General features: G+C 42.5%; 2 protein-coding genes across 3 annotated transcripts in view; both read right to left on the reverse strand.

Annotated features, from left to right (window-relative positions):
• Nucleotides 1-5,087: 5,087 nt before the first annotated feature.
• abcf2a (ATP-binding cassette, sub-family F (GCN20), member 2a) lies at nt 5,088-16,885 on the reverse strand. The gene is made up of 15 exons (XM_084446754.1): nt 16,833-16,885; nt 14,646-14,833; nt 14,049-14,261; nt 13,350-13,532; nt 12,713-12,884; nt 12,007-12,102; nt 11,203-11,305; nt 10,999-11,094; nt 10,501-10,620; nt 9,757-9,846; nt 9,544-9,654; nt 8,377-8,439; nt 7,825-7,953; nt 7,387-7,590; nt 5,088-5,811 (listed from the first exon to the last, which is right to left on the reverse strand). Exons 2-15 carry the CDS (start codon nt 14,794-14,796, stop codon nt 5,695-5,697), a joined length of 1,848 nt encoding a protein of 615 aa, XP_084302880.1. The 5' UTR covers nt 14,797-14,833; nt 16,833-16,885; the 3' UTR covers nt 5,088-5,694.
• Nucleotides 16,886-17,341: 456 nt separating this feature from the next.
• smarcd3a (SWI/SNF related BAF chromatin remodeling complex subunit D3a) overlaps nt 17,342-25,622 on the reverse strand; it is a 30,149-nt gene continuing 21,868 nt past the window's right edge. For both annotated transcript variants that reach the window (XM_084446611.1, XM_084446612.1), the window contains 5 exons: nt 24,927-25,024; nt 24,191-24,326; nt 22,320-22,442; nt 21,902-22,003; nt 17,342-20,613 (listed from right to left, as the gene is read on the reverse strand). In XM_084446611.1, coding sequence (XP_084302737.1) covers nt 20,560-20,613; nt 21,902-22,003; nt 22,320-22,442; nt 24,191-24,326; nt 24,927-25,024 — 513 coding nt within the window. In that variant the 3' untranslated portion in view covers nt 17,342-20,559. The remainder of the gene's footprint in view (nt 20,614-21,901; nt 22,004-22,319; nt 22,443-24,190; nt 24,327-24,926; nt 25,025-25,622) is intronic.

The following is a 25,622-nucleotide window of genomic DNA, read 5'->3' on the forward strand; positions in this document are numbered from 1 at the left end:
TACTCAATACCGACGCATAGATGTGTTCAGAAGGTGACCTTCATGAAGCGTCAGCAATTTGGTGCAAATCGGATGATGTATGCAGGAGTTATGAGGACTTCCTGTTTCACCAATAGGTGGCGCTATAAGTATGACGCAATACTGACACAAAGATGTGTTCAGGACAGAACCGTCATGAAGCGTGAGATATATCGGTCGAATTGGATAATGTATGTAGGAGCTATGAGGACTTCCTGTTTCACCAATAGGTGGCGCTATAAGTATGACACAATACTAACACATAGATGTGTTCAGGACAGAACCTTCATGAAGCGTGAGATATATCGGAGGAATTGGATAATGTATGTAGGAGTTATGAGGACTTCCTGTTTCACCAATAGGTGGCGCTATAAGTATGACACAATACTGACACATAGATGTGTTCAGGACAGAACCTTCATGAAGCGTGAGATATATCGGACGAATTGGATAATGTATGGAGGAGTTATGAGGACTTCCTGTTTCACCAATAGGTGGCGCTATAAGTATGACGCAATACTGACACATAGATGTGTTCAGGACAGAACCGTCATGAAGCGTGAGATAAATCGGACAAATCGGATAATGTATGGAGGAGTTATGAGGACTTCCTGTTTCACCAATAGGTGGCGCTATAAGTATGACGCAATACTGACACATAGATGTGTTCAGGACAGAACCCTCATGAAGCGTGAGATATATCGGACAAATCGGATAATGTATGGAGGAGTTATGGGGACTTCCTGTTTCACCAATAGGTGGCGCTATAAGTATGACGCAATACTGACACATAGATGTGTTCAGGACAGAACCGTCATGAAGCGTGAGATATATCGGACAAATCGGATAATGTATGGAGGAGTTATGAGGACTTCCTGTTTCACCAATAGGTGGCGCTATAAGTATGACGCAATACTGACACATAGATGTGTTCAGGACAGAACCGTCATGAAGCGTGAGATATATCGGACAAATTGGATAATGTATGGAGGAGTTATGAGGACTTCCTGTTTCACCAATAGGTGGCGCTATAAGTATGACGCAATACTGACACATAGATGTGTTCAGGACAGAACCGTCATGAAGCGTGAGATATATCGGACAAATTGGATAATGTATGGAGGAGTTATGAGGACTTCCTGTTTCACCAATAGGTGGCGCTATAAGTATGACGCAATACTGACACATAGATGTGTTCAGGACAGAACCGTCATGAAGCGTGAGATATATCGGACAAATTGGATAATGTATGGAGGAGTTATGAGGACTTCCTGTTTCACCAATAGGTGGCGCTATAAGTATGACGCAATACTGACACATAGATGTGTTCAGGACAGAACCGTCATGAAGCGTGAGACATATCGGACAAATCGGATAATGTATGGAGGAGTTATGAGGACGTACTGTTTCACCAATAGGTGGCGCTATAAGTATGACGCAATACTGACACATAGATGTGTTCAGGACAGAACCGTCATGAAGCGTGACATATATCGGACAAATTGAATAATGTATGGAGGAGTTATGAGGACTTCGTGTTTTATGGCGAAATGTCAAACTTTGGCGGGGCGCCACGGCAAGGGTGTTTGGTGAAAACTCAATTTTTTTGATAACTTTTGATCACAAAGGTCTTAAGATGAAGCTGACCCGATATGAAGTTGATCGGATGAAATCTGGAGGAGTTCGTCGAAGTACGAGGCATGGAAATGGTCAAAACAAGGACAAAATGGCACATTAAGAGCAAAATGGCGGACTTCCTGTTGCATGTTGGGTATAGCTCCAAGAGACATTTAAGTGTGGCTCGATGAAATACATATGCCCTCCGAATTTCGTTCGCCTACATCAAACTGAAAGGTGGGGCTCGCCATTTGAAACTTTCCAGGGGGCGCTCTTGAGCCGTTTTGCCACGCCCATTTCCGTCACCCATGAATTATCAAATTTTTCACCGGGACTGACGTATCTGCAAAGTTTCATCCGTTTTCATCGATGTTCAGGCCGCCTAAAAGGCATTTGTTTGGAGTAAAGGAGAAGAAGGAGAAGGAGAAGAAGGAGAATAATAATCCTTCGAGTTTCAATAGGGCCTCGCACCGCCAGTGCTCGGGCCCTAAATATAGTAAATGTAGCGCATTAAAAGATGTCAACATGAAATAAATAATTGTAATACACAGCCAGATAAAAAAAAAAATCCTCCCACCCATCCTATTATTATGTCATGTCTTGGCTCCACAGGATACCCAGTTGCACCTGGATGATGCCATCCGTGCCTCAGAGGACGTGAAGGAGCAGGCAGCCATGGTGGAGCGCCGAAACGGTCTGATGATGGCTGAGATCGAGGAGCTGAGAGCGGCTCTTGAGCAGACAGAGAGAGGCCGCAAAGTGGCTGAGCAGGAGCTGGTGGACGCAAGTGAGAGAGTGGGACTGCTGCATTCCCAGGTGCTAACACACACATGTACACAAACACACACACACGTACACAAACACACACACACTTACACAAACAAACACATACCGTACACAAACACGCGCACATTCAAAGCTAACGAGCATTCAAAGGGAACGTTACCTTTTGAGTTATACTTTCCTCCTTCCAGAACACCAGCCTGTTGAACACCAAGAAAAAGCTTGAGACTGACCTGGTGCAGGTGCAGGGAGAGGTGGATGACATCGTCCAGGAGGCCAGGAACGCTGAGGAGAAGGCCAAGAAGGCCATCACTGATGTGAGTCTGGATAACACTTACAGATAACACCTTCTTCAACTCCCACACCTGTAGTCTATGCTAACATGCTAACACCTAGCTATCACTCTTCTGTTGCTTATGTGCCAACTTGAGTAGAGCCAAGCATACAGTACTTGAAGAATCAAGATATGGAGCCATTTATGGTTTTCTTGTTGGAAGCCTCTAACATCCTTTGTTGAGTTGAGCAACGTGTGTTTCAATTGAGAAATGTTAAGATATGCAAGATGACTCAACAATGAGGTTTAAAATATTGAGGTAAACAACATTCTACCATGAAAGTGATTGAGGGTTTGGGGGAATTGAGAGCTTTGTAATTTATAGACAATACAAAACCAAAAATGGCCCCATATCAGGTTTTTTTCAGTGCAAAGTAGAATCTTCTATTCATGTCTCGACCCAAAAGTGAGCAATCACACTTTCATGCTGACTTACCCGGCTAGCTCTATCCTTGACTTAATATCTCATTCTATGCTCAATGGTTGCAGGCAGCCATGATGGCTGAGGAGCTGAAGAAGGAACAAGATACCAGCTCTCACCTTGAGAGGATGAAGAAAAACCTGGAGGTTACAGTCAAGGACCTTCAGCACCGTCTGGATGAGGCTGAGAACCTGGCCATGAAGGGTGGCAAGAAGCAGCTCCAGAAACTGGAGTCTAGGGTGAGTTTGCACTTCAGTAGCACTAAAACTAACAGTAGTACTTATTTGGGACAACATAAACTGGTTGATTTGTGTATTTCTATGATTATTACCTGTATAGAGGTCAAATACATAGTATTTGAGATGTTTTTTTTTCGTCGTCTGTGTAGGTACGCGAGCTGGAGGCTGAGGTTGAATCTGAGCAGAGGAGAGGAGGAGACGCGATCAAGGGAGTCCGCAAGTACGAGCGCAGGGTCAAGGAGCTGACTTACCAGGTAACGAACTCGCTCTGGGCCACACACCTACACAGAACAAATATGTGTAGCAGACTGACATGAAAATCAACCTATTTCTTATCCGCTTCAGACTGAGGAGGATAAGAAGAACGTATCCAGACTTCAGGATCTGGTGGATAAGCTGCAGCTTAAAGTGAAGGCCTACAAGAGGCAGGCTGAGGAAGCCGTAAGTCTACACATACACCCTCATCTGCATTTCGGTAGCCTGTTTACCGCTGGTCAAATAAAACTGCACTGAGAAGACTGTTTTTTCGTACATCTCTTATTACATGAATAAACCACGGGCACTAGTTGAGTTATTGTTGCCGTTTAACCTAAATATTCTGGAAACATCATCAAACCTCGCTGTTGACGTTCCTATCTCCCAGGAGGAACAAGCCAACGGCCACCTGTCTAAGTTAAGGAAGGTTCAGCATGAGCTGGAGGAGGCTGAGGAGCGCGCCGACATCGCCGAGTCTCAGGTCAACAAGCTTAGAGCCAAGAGCCGCGACTCAGGAAAGGTAAAGTCATAGTGGCCGATACTCTTTTGCTACAAGAAGCAATTTTCCCTCTCTACTTGTTCATAGCAGGCTTGTAGAGCAAAAGTTACATCCTGTAGCAGTCCACCAAGACTACACCTGAATCATGCTCTATTGGAACCTCCTAAATACCACTTCACCACTAAAGAATGTACTTTTTGTCTGGGTCTTTTCAGACCTCAATGTACTTTCATGTTACAATTTGTCCACTGTGTTTTGTGTAAAGGATGCTCATTAAAGATGATTCCCTCCCCTCTTCTCTTAGGCAAAGGACGGTGAATAGATGGGACAAGAACGTGCCAAACCATCACTGTCATTAAATATGAAAATCATATTTTGAGCTTTGTTTGAATAAAGTATGTATATCTCTATGTCCTGCCTTGGATTTAATGCTGATTTTTTATTTAACAAAAAAAAAAGACTGGGAATATGTAGTAAGTATTGGGCTAGCAGAACTTTTGATCAGGTTGAAATCTTTTCAATGAGCTACATTCTGTAAGGTACAGTATGTACCCACCCAACATTTGAAGTACGTACAGCATTATTTAAAGGCTGGATATCAAAAATTAACAAGCAAGACATGACGAAGGGAGGGGTGATAGGCTACTTGACAAGGAGAGGGGCGAGGGTTGAGGCGATGCTTGACTAGGGGAGGAGGAAGAGGTCCGACAGTGCCTTATATGGATTCTTTATTCCGGTAGTGTTTTGGGTTAGGGTAACCCCGTTTTGGCAACTCCACACCTACTGAGGCAACCTTCCACTGCCATCAATAAGTACAGTATATACTCAAGTCATTGATTGCATTGACAAATCTTGCAGCCCAATCGTTCAGTCAAGTATGTGATGCTTGGGATAGGGAATTCATCTTTTTGTAAACATCGCTAGCTAGTCACACCATGATCCAAAGCCAAGGAGAATTGTGTGGTTTCACGAGGTCAGGTACGAGAGCAAGTTACCTTTTCAAAGCCCCAAAAAACATTTTCAATAGATGAGCTGACCAAGCCCTTGGATAAGAACATCTCCAGCAGAAATAGTATGCTGCACTAGTTTGCATTTCTGGGTAGGGGCGGAATCCACTCAATTTTTTTACTCCTTTATTCAGACAATCCCATTATTGCAGATACAGCGTTAAATAAACAAAATAGAAACTTTTTTTTTTTTTTTTTTAAGAGTAAGGGTAAACAAAATGATCAGTACAGGCAGCTCACATCCTATCATCTGAACTTGCAGAAAATTATGAAACATGAATCTTATAATGGACCAAGTGTGGACACTTTTAAAATATCAATTTGAAATCAAGATTCCTGTTGATGGGGTTGCGATGGAAAGTAACCATGACGATGTACATTATCACCTTTATGAGCAAGTAAGGGTGGCCATCTTGAAATGCAGGAACATGCGTTTTAAATATATATAATAGCAGAGTGAACAGGGAATGAGGGATAAAAGTCAGTGTTGTCTTGAGTCGGTGGAGGTCTTCATTTTCTGTTTAAATATCATGCTGCTGTTTGTCAATCTTGGATTTCAGGTGTTCTTTGTAGGCCAAGATGTCACGCTTCCATTTAGTGATGGTCTGCTTCTCACACACCCAGATCTCTTGAGCAACCTAGAGAGAAAGTTACACGTGTTACTTTTGCATGTTCCAAATAGTTTTCCTCCTCGAGTATCCACTTATCTTCAGTTTCCAAACCTCTACTGTTCCTATCCAACCAAAAACTGTTTTAGGTAGCACTGGGCGGTAACTTAAGGCTGTCACCCTTATCCACAGGACAGTCAGGGACTTATTTTTTCTCTATTAAGAGAATGGGCATCTGTGGTCCCTTCTCCCAAGCGTAAACCATGTGGAAATCCTAATGACGAGGAGGCTAAGCTACGCTGTTAAAAGAGAACACCATTGCCCAGGGACAGCTGTGTCACCGAATCGGGTGGGAATCGGTAGTGATCTCATGATTCGATTTAGATTCTTGGGGTCACAATTTGATTTCAAAATGATTATTGCCAATTTGATGATAGATTTTCTATGACATTTCCACCATATGACTGCAATAACCCATAACATACATCCCAAGCACAAAATTGTGAAAAGAAAATTAAAAAATACATTTATAAAAAATAAAATCTATATACCGTAATTTCCGGACTATAAAGCGCACCTGAATATAAGCCGCACCAGCTACATTTAGGGAAAAAAACAAATGTGTACATATACAAGCCGCACTGGACTATAAGCCGCAGGCGTTTTAATATTTAATTACCATATGTAAGGGTTCGTGCACAGAGGGGATTATCGGGAAAGAGATGGCTGTTTGGGGAAGCTTCCATTTTATTAACATTTCAACAAACAAGTTGCATATTTGCATAACTTATTCAAGTGTTACCATTTAGTGCAATAGTACGGAACATTTACTGTGCTGTGTAAACTGTACTGTATCACAAAGCGTTTGTCACACAAACTTTCACATGTTAAACAGCATTCGAAAGGTGTACACTCACTGTGCAGAAATAATACCGTAAACGGTGCGCTCCCAGCGCACGTCCCGGCTTTCTCTTTTTTCTGCCTTTTTAAAAGTGCTAAAATGAAAGTGCCTGTAACACGGCAGTAGGCCTAAAGGTGCAGTAACACGGCTGCTTAAAATATAATTAATGTGCAGCAGCTCTATTTCCTTCTTTGACAGCCAGATCGACTGCCTTTAACTTAAAAGCTGCATTATATGCATTTCTTCGTTTGTTTTCCATAATGAGGGTTTGTGCATGAAAACCTCCTTTGCGCAAACTGTCGCTCTCGTAATGTCTGTCTTGCTCTCGTTCTCTCTAGTACTGCATTTGGTTCCACATTTGCTTTCGGTGTTCGCGCGAACTGCCTGTCTCACACACTTTTCTGGCCTCCGACCTTTCCTGCTGGAGCCCGCCGCTTAAAGGTGGGGGACGTGGACCGGCCATAGAGATAGGTTTAGAAGGTCCCCTAGTGGTCGTTAGCTGTAAAAATCCATAGATTAGCCGCACCGTTGTATAGGCCGCAGGGTTCAAAGCATGGGGGAAAAGTTGCGGCTTATAGTCCGGAAATTACGGTAATTATGAAAAAAAGAAAACGTTTTTTTTTCCGGAATTTGTGAATCGATCGATATTTGTACAGAATAGAAGCACAAAATCCCAACACCTCTGCTAGAGTGGTCCCACATACCTGCTGGATGAGCCTGAAGTCGTGGCTGACCAGCATCATGCCCCCCTCGTACTCGTTGATGGCGTCAGCCAGCGCATCGATGGTCTCGATGTCCAAGTGATTGGTGGGCTCGTCCAGGAAGAGCATGTGTGCATTCTGCCACGCCAGCCAGGCGAAGCACACTCGACATTTCTGACCGTCCGAAAGGTTCCTGATGGGGCTCACCTGGGGGAGGGAGGGCAGGATTAGTTTGACTAATTTTATTTGTCTCCAATGTCCACATATCTACAAACGCTGTTATATTGCTGTTAATACCACATGGTAGCATGGAGGTCAAAAAACATGTAAATGTATGAATAGTGAACACATTACAATAGCATGTTTGACTAAGTCATTATCTTAAGTTATTTTCTTTTTATTGTCCCATCAGCCTGGATTGCTCAGGACAGGCAGACTAACCTGCTGTTTCCCTGTCAGTCCGTAGCGCCCGATGATCTTCCTCATCTCCTCCTTCTCCTTGATCTGTGGGTAACACTTCATCATGTACTCCAGGGGGGAGAGGTCCAGTTCTAGTTGTTCCGTCAGATGCTGGGGTGGGGGGGAATAAGTAACAATCCCTTACTGTATTGATTTTCAAAACACACAACGGTCACCTTCCTCTTTATACTGTAGCTGGACCACACATGAAACTTCAAACATATAACATATTGTAGGGACGAGGTGCAAATTATGACCGGTGTCAAAGACGACGAAAAAGCAGCAAAACGTTACAAACCCTGTGTCAAAAATGGAAGTATCCCATCTACAATACCCAAGCCTTAAGGTCTGAGTTGCAAAAGTAACGCAAGGTTGCATGTATCAGTGAGAAGTAATGTTCAAAACACACCAAGTGTCCAAAATTTGAAAGAGCCTCAGTGACCCGTCGCAACCTCCATTGAAAAATGGACTGCTCCATGCAAAGCAGAACTCTGCATATCATGTGAATAAGCCATTACACTGAACAGAACATACCTGGTGATATCTGCCGATCTTCACGTGGGAGTTCTTGCGGATCATACCGTCAGTGGGAAGAAGCTGAAGAAACGGACGAGAGAGGGGGAGAGAAAGGTGAAGGGAGGTGGGAGGTGACATCTTGGCCGACCAGGCGGACAGAATGTTCCTGGTGTCTCTGCAACCGGGCTATGGATGCCACATGGTGCTGCAGCATTCATGCTTAATATCGCAGAGTTCATTTATGCCCGTCATTTAAAACCCAGCGACCGGCACTGGATAGCCGTCTTTGGGAACCACGGGGCAACTGCTTCAACTTCTTATGACTAGGTTAAGCTCCATTCAACACTAGCTGTAAGCAGAGCTGAACAAAAATTCACCAGACACTTAAAATTATGACCCCCCCCCCCCCAGAAATCGCTAGTTTTAAATAACAATGAAACAAGGATCTCCCATTGTGATGCAGTGGTTGCGGTGCTTCAGACAGTGCAGGCTGGGGAATAATGGGCAACTGACTGCAAACTCTGAAGACGTTTTTAAACTTGTTTCAGTACCATTAAAAATTTATGAGGCATAACTCGCTTTGTATTAGGAGTAGATTTGGAGATATAATAACTAGGGACGCACCGATTACACTTTTCTCAGCCAATTCAGATTTCTCAAGTCTGCATAAAGCTCCCTTGCATAAAACCTCAGCTATACGGATATTGGCTTATTGTTGTCAATGTCTGACTACGTCTAGTAGATGGACAAAATGCAAGTCCGACGTCTCCCGTTCAGCTGACATCAGGCCACTAAATATTCACAGCTGGCTCGCCAGTCGGATACCAGCTGTTATCACAAGTGAAAGAAAAAAAAACAGCTCATGGCTACCTGCCAAACTGGCTGGTGGAATGGATCAACTGACATATCAATGCCAAATTTGACCTGCATTCCAACCCTAGTCGTAACATTTGAGTAATCTACTCCAACCTTGCTCCGAGTACTGTAACGATCTGTTCAGGAGGACACTGCATTACTTGAAGCAACAAAAGTATCCAGACACTATCTGACAAAAAAAATGTAAGTAAAGGACAGTGTGCAGGAATCATCTCTGGACATTACCTCCTACGCACCTGTCTACATTTGATTTGAAGGTGTGCACAGCCTTTAGTTGAAATTTGACTTAAATTAAGTTCAAATACTTACTTCTCCAGTGAGCAGTTTGAGCAGGGTGGACTTTCCAGCTCCATTTGGCCCCACAAGGGCCACTCGACTATCCAGGTCAATACCGAACTCCAGGTTCTTGTATATATGGGGCTGCAATGAAAACCAAAATACATGTGAAGTATTATCCGTACAAAAGGGTACAGCGTCAAGAAGATACGACATGCAGGCTTGAAAGGTTGACCGGTTGCGTACCGTGTCATCAGAGTATTTGAAGCTGACGTTCTGGACCATGATGACGGGAGGGGGGATCTTCCCACAGGGAGGAAAAAAAAAAGACAGCGTCTACGGAAAACAAGGAGAGAGAGTAAGACCACTGCTCTTTGTAAAGAGTTTAACATGAGCAGTTGCGTAAAAAAGTTTTTCAATCCAAAGTCAAAGGCCACTTGGAACTAAATGTTTTCTCCAAACATCAACAGACCATTAAAGTTCTCATCAGGTGATCAGGTTTCAAAGTTCTTGCTTCTGTTACAGGCATGTTGTGCGAATGAATGGAAGCGTACGGGAAGAAATATAAAAGCGAAACTATGTGACTTCGCAAACTTTGGATACAACGCCGTTTATAATCTGCTGTTGACGTATGGATACCAGACATACAACTTTAAACGTGGCCTATTGCTTTAAACCCTTCTTTTAAAGCCTTCTCTTTGCTGTGTACACTCATGGATTTCCTGCTTTGATCAGATAAACGCTTCGGTCCATTTTTTGTCAATGCGCCCCTGCGCTAAGAACACACTGCCTGACAGGAGCACTCTAATTCGGCCTTTTGTTCACATCATCTCAAAGCAGGGATCCAACAGTGCACAGATCTTTACGTTTCATTGGACATGGCCCACACCGATGATCACATGCCTGACAGGAATCATTTATGAACAGAGGAAATGGTCATATACCGTTTGGTTTTCCAGAGCCACCTCTGAATTAACAGGATTGACTCACCTTGTCATTCACAGGACGTTCGGTCAGGCCTGAAGCCACCATCTTCTGCAAGGTCTTCTCTTTACTCTGGGCTTGGCGGGCCAGCTTAGCGGAGCCATGGCCGAAGCGGGCAATGTAGTTCTGGTGGTAGAGAGAGTAGGGCCATTTAGAAAGGGCTGTCAACGCTAGGAGGAACTCAGAAACACAAAGCACTGTTCTCTCCGTCAGCACATTACACGGTTGCTTTGTTTTGGTTCAACACATTCATAACCTCAGTTCGGATTCCCTGAAACCAACAAAGAAATACTGGTGTGTTACACAACGCTCTGTGGCCTACCGGGTCCGCTGGCCAAAATCAATATTGATTCAATTAATAAATTATATTTTTTACATTTTATTATTTCAATTAATTTGTGTTAATTTAAATGAATGTGTTAAATTGACAGCCCTACCTGCCTGGCAAAATAAAATTGGATTCTGATATGCAGTTAGTAGCGCTACGGTGAGAGAGGCCGCTACCTTCATGTGTGTTATCTGGTCCTGCTCCCAGTTGAACCTCTTCATCTGGTTCTCTTCCAGCTCCTCCCGGGTCTTAATATACTGGTCGTAGTTTCCCTGGAAATTTTACATTTCGATATTTAAATAAAAATAAAATTTAAAGAGAAATCACATTTTTACAGCATGATGACTCGTTGCATGTTAGTGCAAAGGTGCGGCCCTTACCGTGTAGTACTTGAGTTTGCGCTGGTGCAAGTGTATGATGTTGGTGCACACGCCGTTGAGGAAGTCTTGAGAATGGGATATCAGGACCAGAATACGTTTGAATCTGTTGAGCACGAAGAACATTGTAGTTTCAGGCACAGTGGAGTCTCTCTACCAAGAGAACTTAATACAACGTGAGACTTCAAACTACTACACGTGTGCCCGTGTCTGTATGTGTGTGTGTGTCCATTTGTAGCATGAGATTTAGACAAATCAGGTGTTACCAATATTGTTGCACACCAGCACTAGAGGGCAATAGAGAGTAGCTCATAAAACTTCACTCCTGGGTGTATTTTAATGAAGAGAAACCCATAATGTGATGTAGTTAATGTCATGATATTGCAACCATAACACAGTTACCTACATAATCAAATCTTGAAAAGAGAAAGTAGTGTGTACTGTGTGTGTTTGTGATATGTTGATGGTTATTCGGGACACATTTGGGTAACTGGAAGTAACTACGTGTTTGTATGACATGTTCTTCCTGATTACATAAATGGCAAAACATTTTCTCTACAAGGTCGGGATGCTTAGATCAGATAAACGCTTCGGTCTAGTTTTTGTCAATGCGCCACTGTATTAGCAGGGACGCTATAATTCGGCCTTTTGTTTACATCATATCGCAGCACCAACCAGTCAAGAAGCCTAAACCATCCTGGATGTAATTAAAAAGAATCTAATGCTAGTAGTACTCCACCCTACCTCTTTGACCATTAGTGTAAAACACAACATACAAAATAGCCTCAACACACACATTACACTTACTGACTAAGCTCCTCCTCCAACCACACACAGGCATCCAGGTCCAGGTGGTTGGTGGGCTCGTCCAAGAGCAACATGAAAGGCTTCAGGAACAGGGCCCTGAAGACAAAGATGTCAGGGTGTTAATAATGGTGCCATCCTGAACCGGCAGCAAAGGTGAGCGCAGTTTCAGAAATTCTGAGTCCTCCGTCTGTCTCAATCCGTCGCTCAATAGACTTCTCACTAAAGCGAAAAGACACACACAAACGGGACAGAACTGAGTGGATCAGATAAACGCTTCGGTCCGTTTTTGTCACTGCGCCGCTGCACTGTGAACATACTGCTCAGCAGCGCTGTCAATCGGCCTTTCGTCTCATCATTTCCAGGCAGTTCTGTGTAAAGGCCCGAGCACACAAACGGTAACCTCCCAGAACCTCTCGGTTCCCTCTGAACAGAACACAAACATCCCCTGAGGAAAAAAACATGGGACCAGAATGGACTAGTCAGTTACGTTTCTGTAACCCCAAAAATGTAATAGCCACAAAATTTGCATCATTTTGTCATTTGCATGCACTTCACTTTCTTGGGTTACTTTTGGGAAAGGTTCTTGGTTCTTACCCACCAAATAATGATATTTTCATCATATGCATGATGGATGGAACATCACACACACAAAACTACTTTTTTGAGTCAAGTGATCCTTTAGGAAAGTTCTGGAAAGCCGACGAACCTGGCCAGGGCAACTCGCATCCGCCAGCCTCCGCTGAAGTCCTTGAGCTTCTTGTGCTGCATGTTGCCGGTGAAGCCCAGGCCGTGGAGGATCCGGGACGCCCGCACCTCCGCCTTGTCTGCGTCCAGCTCCTCCAGGCGCTCGTACAGCTCCATCAGCTTCTCACACTCGGCTGAGGTGGACAGAGACGGGGGGGTGGAGGAAGGAGAGGGCGTTGAGCGGAGGGGTGGGCCAAGGAGCATGACATTGAATGGGTGGGGTGTTGCGTTAAGAAGAGTGCATTCTTAAGAGAGCTTCTTGTCTTTGAAATCAAGAGTTTAACATGTTTTTGAATGATTTTTCACGGTGCCCACCCACATCCATTGTATGACCTAAACGGTTTTAGAGCAATTATCAGACTTTCTCAAAAGTGCTAGTTTTGTCAACGTTTTGATCTGAACCATTGTATATGATCATAAGTAACCTTAAAACAGGGCTAAACATGGATTTTCCCTTTACTACTCTAACTAAAACCTGAGCAAACTACATATGCATTGCTCAGGTAGTTAGTTCACTGCCAACTTTTTTAAAACATTCAAAGGGACAGTATTAGTGACAATTACGACAATGGCAGATGGAATGGTGAGTGGCCACTCACAGTCTTCTGCAGCCAGACGCTCCGCCTCCTTCTCCAGACTGATCCTCTCCTGATCCACCTCCATCACACACTGCAGGGCCGACTTATCGCTGGGCGCCATCTCGCGGGTCAGGTGGTAGATGTCTATGTGTTCTGGGATTGGCACCTCGCGGTGGCCGATGGCTGACAACAGCATTGACTTTCCTATGGAGAGAGGGACATTTGTTAAAGCGGCTCAATGTAGTTTTTTTTTTTACCTTAAAATAACAACTTCAAACTAATTTTCATGGTGCACTGGCTTGAGTGTTGCCTCTTTCGTTCCCACCCCTCCCTCTGAGTGCTTCTTCTTGAAATAATACGTTTGGTGTAGCGGGCCGCTATTTTAGCGGAAAAATCCGTAACGCTTTACGGCATTACTTCACACACAGGTTTCTTATCGTTATTGAGGTGGTTACATAATGTTTGAGCTTGATTTTCAGCCTTCATTCTTCCAAGCTAAAAACTGATTTGCTTAATTGCTAAAAACTTTAACAATTTCAGCTGTACCCACCCAATGTGATTTGATTAGCTAAAAACTTTAAACAATTCCCAAGCTGCATCCACCCAATGCGATGTGATTGGTTAAAAACTGTAACAAATACACGCCCATGGTGCTGACGATTGGCTAAAAACTTAAACAAATTAAGAGTATTGGTGTCCCCCACAATGCAGTGCTCTTACCAGTGCCGTTGAGCCCGATGAGACCGTATCGGCGGCCAGAGTTGAGCTCCAGGTCGGTGTCCGTCAGCAGCTCCTGACCATGGAATGTGAGCGACAGGCTGCTGATGTGCACATCTGTGCTGTTGGGGTGGGATGACAGCACACCTGTCACCGCCCGCGCCTCCGTTTTCATAAGCTCAAACTCATCCATCTCCTTGGTGAGACTATCCACACCTATGGCAGAGAGGGTTTTTAGTCCATGTTGTAACAAAGAATAGGGAACTAGAAAAAAAGTGACATACAATTCTTAAAAAATGTAAATGGCTTAATTAAAAAATAAATAATAATAATCTCATTGTGTTAACAGTCCTGGTATCAGTTCAATTCACCTAATAAAGCACATGATCGATCATTTCACTTGTCCTGAGGAAAGTGTAAGGCATGTAACATTGACTTTAAGCGGCCACCATATTCCTTACAACTGTCCACTTAAAGACTTCCACAAGAGTGGGCGTATGGATATTTAAATTGAGGGTGTTAAAAGCTTAAATCCAGAGTAGAACATGAAATGCCAAACTAACGACATAATGCTCTGGAAACTGACAACTCGTCACGAACCATTCATTTCAGCTCCATTCTCCTGACCGTTCTCTGCCCCCTCCCCCTCTCCCTCCCCCTCCCCCTCATCCTCTGGTTTCTTGGTCCTCTGACGAGATTTGGCTGCTTCCTTCTTCTTCGCTGCCTTCTTCTTGGCCAGATCAGATGGCATGGCTGCTGGAGACTTCTGGGACACACCGACACCGGAGCTGGAGACGAAGAGGGAACAGTGAGTGACTTCGGCCTTTACTGTAGATTGTCCAAACCATGATGACCAGCGCCCCCCGCTGCCTTGAACTGGACAGTGTTGTTAACAATTAGTCATAAGTACTTAGGAGTGCACCTGGATGGCTTATACAAGACGGGACAGAGCCGACTACTTCCCGAGGAAGCTCAGGTCCACCGATGTACTGTATGTAGAACCATGCTGCTGACCATGTTCTACCGGTTTGTTGTAAGGAGAACCCTCTTCTAAGTGGTTGTGTGCTGGCCTGGGGCAGCAGCATCGGGCGTCAACAGGATGGACAGACTGTCCACTGTCCGGGCGGGCTCTGTTCTGGGGGTCAGTCTGGACTTGGTGAGAGTGGTGGCGGAGAGACGAATGGTGGCGGAGAGACGAATGCTGGCCAAACGGCTGGCCACCATGGACAATGTCTCCCACCCTCTACCTGACACTGGTCAGATAGAGGAGCACCTTCAGTGAGTGACAGGTCCTGCCACGGTGCTCAGTGGAGCGTTTCTGGGGGTCCTTCTTAACAGCAGTCATCAGACTGTTCTGTGCATCTCTTGACTGTCTGGACGCCATGTACCTCAGTCAGCTCGAAGGGTGCTATGGCTCCTTGAACCAGAAATGCACATTTTCTTTTTACAACTCCTGCACACCCTGGACATGTTTGCACAATATAGGCATGCTAGGTAGATCTACTGTTATATACACCCTTGTGTATTTGGATTTAAGTAGGCTTTATTTTATCTACTGTAAATGTGTATCGTGTTACTCTGTCTTTTGATAATGCAAAAGTGCAACTGGAGATTTAAGATTGAAATACCTCTAAACAAGGGAAATGGCAAATTCAGTGTCAAATTGACATTTACAATAACGTATAGCCTTATCATTTAACACCATCGCGGTACACAGCCAAATCAAATGCAGAAGCATCTCGCCATCTAGACCGGATAAGGGCTTCGGTACACTGCTGATCTCAAATGATGTGATGGCAGTAATCCCGTTAGAGGTCTGCTTGATCTGGTTTAATCAATGGCACTACTAATTCAGTCACTAGCTCCCCATAAACGTATGTTTAAGCATCAATGATTACCGATGAATAATGGTGTACAGCTACGAATCAAGGGAATCCAGCGGCTAACACGCTCTTCTTATTGCGCATTGCATTGGCCTCGCGATGATGCATCAGCGTAGCTGTCAGGCCTAGTCCAATGTTAACCAGGCAGTAACGTTAGCTTAATACGTTACCGGCTAATGCGAAAAGCTAGCCTTCCTGGGCTTGCTAGCTAGCTAACCTGCTTTACCGCTGACACGGGCCAATATTACGCGTATCTACACTGGCTGGCTTACATTACATTTTCATTCGAGAATGTGAAAGACAATAATGTTAGCTGGTTCGCTTGGCTATGTAATTTAACACCACGACGGGCACACATGGTCTTGCCAGAACCTGGCCTGGTGATGGCAGAAACCCAAGGCCCGTATCTACCCCTAACCTTAGCTAACCAGCCGGTTTCTTTAACCATCAGCGGTAATATACACCTATGTGAACTAGCAAACACGAGCTGGATGGACTAGATAATCCAGTGGCAACGTTACGCAATATTTGAGTTAATTTAGATGGCGATTTAGGAAAAATATATCCTAGGAAGATTACCGTTCGCTGGAAAACCGACGAGTCAATGTGGTACCATAGCTACATGTGGCTCGCTAACAAGACCCACTCGTGGTCTTCGTCCCACTGGCTAGCTAGCTAACCATACTAATTTGCTTCTCTGACAAAAGCGGTGCCGCTAATTTAGCTAGCCGGCTAACAAGCTAGCTAACTTTACCTAGCCCGCCAGTGCCAGCCACAAAGATTCTATTCACACTATATTTCCTAGCTCTCAGAATATGATGTTAACAGTATGTGTTTAATGTTATCATCGTTGATAATACAAGTATAACTCTGAATCATCAGTTAATAGAAAACGTTCTCTTACCACTCTTGTTCCTCTTTACCGGCAGGCCAACGATGTTGGGAACACAGGATGGATTCGTGCTCGCGTGTTCCCGATACCGGCTCACCGACCAATAGGAGCTCGAATTGTCTTGTTGGCTCCACCTTCTCATTGCAATTTGAACGTGTCATTGCCATGTCATAATTACGCAATAATGCCACTGAGTTACCTGTGATGATGTTATGCAACGTGGAAGATGTAGCCTACACCAACACTCTTTTTTTGGACTAATAAACTGTTTATGCTAGACAGCAATCTTCCCTAAATAAATGTCAATGATATATTTATCATTGCTGAAGTTGTAGTCCACATCTATGCCCTAAATCCCACAAGTTTGCATTATTATAGTAGTCACAAGGCTACTTTACTTATTAAAATGCTGAAATACAGTCATGGGATTTGGTTTAAAAAAAAAAGGTTATGGAAAAGTCATGGAAACGTTTTGGGATTTTATTGGTAAAAATGAGTGGGACCCTGAATGTAGACCAACATACATTTTAACATTTTGCTAGTGACTGAAATATGTTACAAAATAATCACAGTTTCTATTCATAGTGACATAGTGAATCACTTCATTGCTACCACTGCCAGTGTCCTTTTGAAGAAGAAGAAAATACCATAGACGATAGACTGATAGACACAGAGCACAGTGCATACAAAACAGTAGAACTCCTCCCACTCAAAGCTGTTGTATCATAGTTCACCATAGTTCACATTGAGGTCATTTATTCTCAATACTGATTGCAGTCTTGAGAAGTCATCTTGTGGATCAACAGCTGCTTTTGAACTCATCAGCCATGGTCCAATAGATATAATCTTCCTGTGACATTGGCTGAAAAACCAACCCTTCATCTGTTAACAAGTCTGAAACTAATATATCATCTCCTTATTACTCAGATGACGCTCCAGAAGCTATTAAACACAGTTTTCAGTGACATGATACAAATTGCATTCATGAAATGTTCTGTACGATATTTTGTTTCTTTTTCCTTCACATTTAACTAAGAATTACATGGCATACAGTAGCAATTATGGCACATTGTTATTTGGTTAAGTTTTTCTTTGCCTCTTTAGGCATCTGAGCAGAGTATCTTTGGAATTTCAGAGTTATTATACCCAGGCTGCACACTACATTAACTCAATCATACAACGGATTACGAATACAAATTATGTGTAATGCATTTATGAAACAATGAAACAATGATACAGCAAGCCAGTTAGAGTACATTCTCATGGACACACTGTTTAAAACAGTACACATAGTACCATTTACAATGGACTCTAAAATTACTGGCACCACTGACTGGCAATGCACAAACAATGCATAAAAAAATATAAATAATATAATTATAAAGATACTGAATATAGCAACATGTGTGAAATACTGTACTTTATTTATGTTTCAATGGAACCAACCAAAATCATAATTATTTAATACCAAATTAATTTCAATAAAATCAAGGTTTCATAATTACTGGCACCCCTCATTTAGTACTTAGTGCAACCACCTCTGGCAAGGATAATAGCATGGCGTCTTTACCTGTAATGTTTGACAAGGTTAAGGAACATATTTAGAGGGATTTTGGACGATTCCTCTAGGCAGATATTTTCAAAATCCTTCATATTCTTGGGTTTGCGCTTATCAACTACCCTTTTTAAGTCAGCCAACAGGTTTTCTATTGGATTGAGGTCTGGTGACTGAGATGGTCCTGCAGAACATTGATTTTGTTGTCAGAACTATTTCTGTGTGGATCTTGAGGTATGCTTTGGGTAATTTTCTTGTTGGTAAGTGGACCTACGGCCAAGTCCCAGCCTTCTGGCGGAGGCAACAGCCAAAATTGCCTGATACTTGGTAGAATTCATTATGCCATCAATCTTAACCAGCGCCCCTGGACCTTGTTTAAATTAAATTAAAATAGCCCCAAAACATCTCTGACCCACCACCATATTTCACTGTGGACATGAGGTGCCTCTCTTTGTATGCATCTCTCTTTCGATGCCAAACATGCCAATGCTATATCTGACCAAAACGTTCAAGTTTGGTCTCATCTGACCAAAGCACCTTCTTCCAGTCATAATTTAAATGATGTTGGGCAAACTCCAAGCTCTTGCTTCTGAGTCTTGTGGTCAGAAAAGGCTATCTTCTGGCAACCCTTCTAAAGAGCCTGTGGTTGTGGAGGTGGCGTTTGATGGTGGTTTTTGAAACCTGACCCCAATATGCCACCAAGGCCTACAATTCTTTCACAGTAGCTTCTCTCACCATCCTCCTCAGTATTGTGGGGGGCAAAATTAGGTTTACAACGGTTCCATATCTTTTAAATTTTTTGCTCTGACAGTGCTCAAACAATTGAATACTATATATTCAAGTGTTAATGGATCTTATTGTAGTCATTATCAGATTTATGATGGTTTACGACCATCTGTCTCTTTTGAACTGCCAGTTCTTTAGTTTTTTTCATGGTGTGGGATGACAAAGGGATATTGCATGTGTGTTAGCTAATTTTTATAGCATAGTGAATCAGTAAATGATATAGTGGCTCAGTTCAAGTGGAATTTAATACCTGGTTTAATTTTGGTAGATGTTATTTACAATAATCTTTAAGGGTGCCATTAATAATTGTGAAACCTTGATTTGGATGATTTTTATTTATTTATTTATTAAATCAGTAAATGGTTTTGGTTGCTTCTATTGGAACATTGTCATTATAGTACAGTTTATCACATGCTGGTATTTGGAGTTTCTCTATAATTATATTGTTTATATATATAAGCATTGCCTGTCAGGGGTGCCAGTAGTTTTGGAGCCCACTGTAAGTGTTAAAAACTGCACTGATGGTATATCAGCCTGGGAACATTTCAATGCTACAGTTGGCCATGTGACCTTATTCACAGGTTAAAACACATTTTAGACATAGGTTAGTGCCTATACTCATTATTTTCATGGTAGGGAGCCAAGCAAATTTAACTTTAACTCCATGGTTGTGGGTAAAATCTGCCTGTCAGTTTCTATAATCATGTAACATAACATGAATGTGGCCCAGGACAAACATGAGCTGGTGAAATTCTGTAAAAACTGATTAAAAGGAATTTCCACAGTAAAATTTGTAATGTATGACCAAAAGATTGGGAAGAACAGAACAAAATACTATGAGAGTACAACAAGCACAAGGAAGCGCTTCAGATTTCAGTATAACCCTGGGACAAAATGGATGGCCCAACACAAATGCTCAACTGACCTCTCTGCATTAGACATAAAAATAAATAAAAAACATACCCTTGTTCACCATTGGTCCCATCTAATCATAATCTATCTGGCAACACATAGATTCAGTCATAAAACACATACATTCAGTCATAGTTACACCGGCAATGAGTTTTATGCTTATGAATGGAGACCCAAGTTGGACTGTTGTTGTATTGCTTGAAAATGTAGTACACTGAAGATGAATATCAAAGGATATGAGAATGTTGTCCTGTATGAATTAGGTTTGACATGGAGGTGGCCTATAACCTGCTTAGTTTAGTTGACAAAATGAATACAGCATGATTCTGGACCCCAAATGGGACGCCAAATGCTGTCCCATGGATGTCTTTTGATTGGTCATCAAGACAAGGAAATGACCAGATCATCCTCAAATGACCAAGTTGAAGAGTTCCAGTGGGAGGTTGCGTAAAAAACACCCACTAAACCTGTTCCTCTGTGACAGGTTTAAGTGTTACGCACAACCAAGGCCTGTTCCAGCTCTTGTCTTCGTTGTTGAATCTGTAAGGACAAAACAGTCACATTCACTGATGAAGATCCAAACCAATATCAAGAGTTTAAATGAATGTTAACATTTATTTTAGCTAGTTTATCAGAGTTTGTGTATATTATAACCACATACTGTACTATATTGTTCAGTAAGCTCATAATGTCACCCAGCAGAGCAGAATACTTCAAAAGTCACCCACCCCTTGGGGTGCTAGCCACAGTTCATTTTTTCCATTACCAATTCATATTGCTTTGTACACAAAACAGCTATGCTTTTTGTGTCTCAGTAAAAGTATAGTTCATTCTGCTCAAGGGAACTTCATCTTCCCAAATCCACAGTTAGAGCTTGAGGAGCTTCCTTGCTTATGAAAACGGCCAGCTGTGTTCGCCAATTAGAATAAGTGGAGGTGTGGCTTTTTGGAGGCCTGTGGTCTTAATTTGGGCCAATTTTGCCTCCTCTCACGAGGGGATATATCGCTGTTGATATGGTCTGTTTAATTCTTTCAATAAAGATTGAACTTGAACAATGCTCATTCTGCAGTCGTGAGCCCAATCAGCTCCAAGTAATGTTTATCGGCAGATAAATTAGACAATCCTTCCATGAATATGCTGAATGATCACCGCAGAAACAATAAATAGGCTAATGGGTAGAGGGTGTTATTCTCTGGTCCACGTAATGTTAGCCTATGGATATTCTACCATAACGTGACAAAGAAATGCATATGGGCTAAATGATGACAGCACGTAGGTATACTGTGTAAGGAAATAGAAAAAAGTCTGGCCTGCTTCTCGCTTCTCTAACTTAGTCTATTCTCTCAGGAGCCTCGTGATAATGATGTCAGATTTCGAGCACTTGCAGCCAACCCTCCCAGTCTGATCACAGTATTATTACATGATTATCAGAAGAACACGCAGCAGAATAATCAGAAGAATAAAACTGCAAATTCATCTTAAAGAGTTTTTTGCATCTGTGGACAGAGCTGTTTACTTGGCTTCCTGGTTTGCATAGCCTACTGCTATAACTGCTGTTGAGTTCCAAACCTTTACAGTCTAAGTTTCAAACATTTTTGCAGATGAATTTCATCAATTTCATGGTGAATCCTCTGTGCAGAAACAATAAATTGGCTTAATCATTTATTTTATTTATCAACGACCATCTATGTGAGGAGAAGTTTTGGTACGCTTTTCTCAAGAAGTATTTCATTGTACCTGTACTGCACTGTATGAAAAATAAACCTACATTAACTTCATGTATTTGTAACTTCCATTTGAACTGAGTAAAGTCATTTCCCAAACTTACTTTGCAGTAGAAATAACGGTTGACAGCCTCTTGAGACCAGGGTTGCTGGTAGAATTCCGTCCTTCGTTCCTCCTCAGGGTTCCCCAACACGTCTGTCATCAACTGAGTCCAGAGACGACAGCATCAGTCACACACTGACATGTCGAGTGTGGAATCTTGTGAGTTGCGCTACGTTCTGACTTTGTTCTACCAAAAGTAGTTTAGCTTAAATCTGATTCAGTCTTGACCCTTGTCCTACTGATATAAGACATGTTATTAAATGTGACGTTAGCAAATGTCACGTTAATATTAAAACAGTTAAGCGTTTATCTTTATTATAGTGTTATAGTGTTATAGTGTATAAAGGGTGTTCAGGAGTTGTATCAGTCTGGTTCACCATAGTGGTTTAAATAACCGTCCAGCTAGCAGATGTCCTCACCTTCAGGTCTCTGTTCTGGGAGCGGATCCAGTCTTGGATGTAGCCTTTTGGATCTTTGGAGAAGCTGAGCATGAAGTCTCTTTGGATCTTCAGCTGGCTGATGGACTCTATGGTTTCGTGGATCTAAGAGGAGGACAGATGAACAGAAAGTTACAGGCAATGGGGAATTATGCTTAGTTATGCAAAATTGGACACCCAATTTTGGTCAAAAGGCTAATTTCCTTCAAACCATCAATTAAGTATCTTGTACTCCTACACTGTTCATTCATCTCCCCGATTAAAAAAATCACTCCTCAGTAGATAGAATGCAGTAATCCACATCCAATGACATTCTCCATATTCATTGTTGGAGCAGAGTACCAAAAAGAGAACATACCCACAAACAAAAATGAGTACTAGAATAATTCCCTGCACTGAAGTAGCATAATTTCCTTCTTGATACAGGATTTTTTTTAGATTGACTTTTGTGTCTCAAGTGTTATAACTGAACATTCTGCCATATCTTTCCTCTGACACAATTCATGGCAATATTGCCTTGTATAGGAATCGAACCCCGGTCTGCCATGTCAAAGTCCTCAAATAGCAAATACTGTGATACACTGTCTACAGTAAGAGATCAGGCCTAGGTCCAGTTTGGGGTTTTTATTGACACTGCAGAAGCACAACCACAAGTAACACGAAAGGAAGGTTTGAAATGTGTGTTTTTCTACAGGGAGACACAAAAGGAAACAGTAGTACACACATACAAACAAAAAATGAAGTGTGATAAGTGCCAAATGTGGTTGTACATGTCTACTAAAACTGTACCAAAAGGACATCAAACTACACTAGATAACAGAACAAATGAAAAGTGATGATACACAAAAACACCACAAACTGAATTAATGAAAAGCAGAAGGCCCTCTGATGCTCTTAACGCCATGCTTTTGAAGCCTTCCCACTGGCAGATTGAAGTAACTCAAATCCAATCTGATTTAAAGTACTCTGTGCAATCTGAAAAGGCATAAGCCACATGGGAGAGGATATTTCAAGTCACATTCCAAACCACCTTCAGAGGCGTATGCGACTTGAGTCTGAATGGTGAAATACGATTTATGTGCCTGAAGTCAGACTGAACTGCTTTTTCTGTCACAATATGCAACACAGTGATGACATCACTTACTGTACATTTGCCCCATTAAATCTCATACTGGCAAAAATGAAAACAAAAATGTCTCTGCTATAGAATCTAACTTTGTGGCTAATAATACAATGATGTATAGCAAAATATAGAGTTTATTGCAAACGACCACATGACTCACTCTAGTCGAGGTACATTTTTTTGACTTAGCTCACCCCAGAATCCCTCACATCTCATTTGTATATACTGGGCCGTTTAGAATGCACATTCAGATGATGTCCTACACCCCCATTTCATTCAGAAGATCTAGGATACTTTCTAGTAAATTCAAAATGGCAGATTATGTATCTTGGCAGACCTTGATGGTTCCTCTGGCAAAGTTGTTCGACATGAGGAGTAGAGCCTTTGTAAATGTTAGCGTTTGACACTTTTTTTTACAGCAGTGGTGAAATGACAAACTGTGTCAGGTGAGTGTGTGGCCTAAGGCAAAGTAATAAGTCCCTAGCTCAAAGCATTTCATAGATAATTGGGGGGGAATAAAATAAAATAAATAGACGCCAACAATAACAGTATAGCCCCTATAACTATAGTGGTATAGCCCCTTCGCGGTTGGCACTCCAAATAATACTACTTAAAATGGGGTTGCAGCAATAAGCTTTGCTCTTTGGACCCCTCAAAATGACTTCAGGAGTTTCCTTTAAACACATCTCTACCAAACGACCTGAATGAATAGCACTTCTGATTGGTTGACCTTGTTGTCAAGCGACGCGGTCTCCTGCTGATTGGCTGTGGAGAGCAGGAAGCCACTCATCTGACTCTTTAAGGGGTCTTCCACCTCCACGTCTATGTCATAGCAGGCTGTCTTCTTCTGGTCATTAGGGTCCACACTGAAGAAAAACACACAGACCCCCTCGTGAAACATGAAAGTGCACTATAGTGCTAACACTCCCTGCTTTCTATTCCATATGCCTCCCCCGTGACGATCCTCCACCTCACTTTCCGTGCCACTTTCTCAGTCTCCCTCTTTCATTCTATGCATCTCAAAAAAAACGAAATAATACTATTGTAACTTGTTCTGAGAACAACTGAAACTTGTTTCTGCTCTTTTACGGCGTCCTCTACCTTGTATCCTCCCCATGGCAATAGTTGAGTAGAGCGCAGAGGGTCAGGCAGTATGATCTGCTGTGCCCCTGAATGTCATGAGCTGGTGTTGGGATGACCTACCACCTGAGAAATACAGTCGGATATGATTTCCTACCATCCTGATAACAACCTTACAGGCTCTCTTGATTCATTCTATCGTGTGGGTTTGCTACAGAATGACTGATTTGTTTTAGCCGTGCACCAAGAGGAGAAATAGTACAGTACATGATTATAAAGTTGGGGTGCTCAACCAAAAGCTCTACAGAGCTTAAGGAAGAGAAAGAGCGCTGGTGGACATACTACCTCCTCAAATACAGAGGGCTTCTGAGGAATGGACGCCGTACCTGATGATGTGGTTGATGACGATGGGGTCCGGAGGGAGCAGCAGGTTGGTCAGACGCTGGGGGATCTCGGAGAACTTCAGGCGAGGGCAGTCAAAGACCTGAGGCCATCAGAACACGTCACACAAAGCATGACTCAGTGTGCATGAACATGTAACTAGTAATCTAACTAATAATGATTACACTTTACTTCATCAACATTACATCACACAAATGATTTGTTGAGTAGCTTGTAGCAAGCCAGCTAAAATTGGACCTCAGGAGATGGTTAGTTACAAAAGAACATCATCATCCAGACGATTGCAGCCCTTCTGTATAAGCACATTTTTTGTTTAGCATAAAGCCTACAGGTTTTGTATATGTGACCTCAGTGATCAGTCGGGGCAGCTTTTGGTGTCATTTTGTTCTTGAGTGTCTTTGTTTGTAAGGGAAATAGCGCCCACTTGTGGCAAGAAAGTCTGTGAAAAGGCTGCATCAAGGAAAAGCAAGTAACCTTAGTCTGAGACCAATATCTAGCCTTCTGAAATCGAGCCATAATAATTGTGGCCCCCCACACGTTTCAGATGCCACCTCATTGATTTCATGCAGGTACAACATTTCTATATAAACAACCAGTGCTGACCAATACAAACGCCCATGCACAATGCAATAACGAAATTGAAGTCTAATAGACTATAAACCATGACATGTTGAAGTGTA

The sequence above is a fragment of the Borostomias antarcticus genome (genome assembly GCF_949987555.1).
Source record: "Borostomias antarcticus genome assembly, chromosome: 12".
NCBI lineage: Eukaryota > Metazoa > Chordata > Actinopteri > Stomiiformes > Stomiidae > Borostomias > Borostomias antarcticus.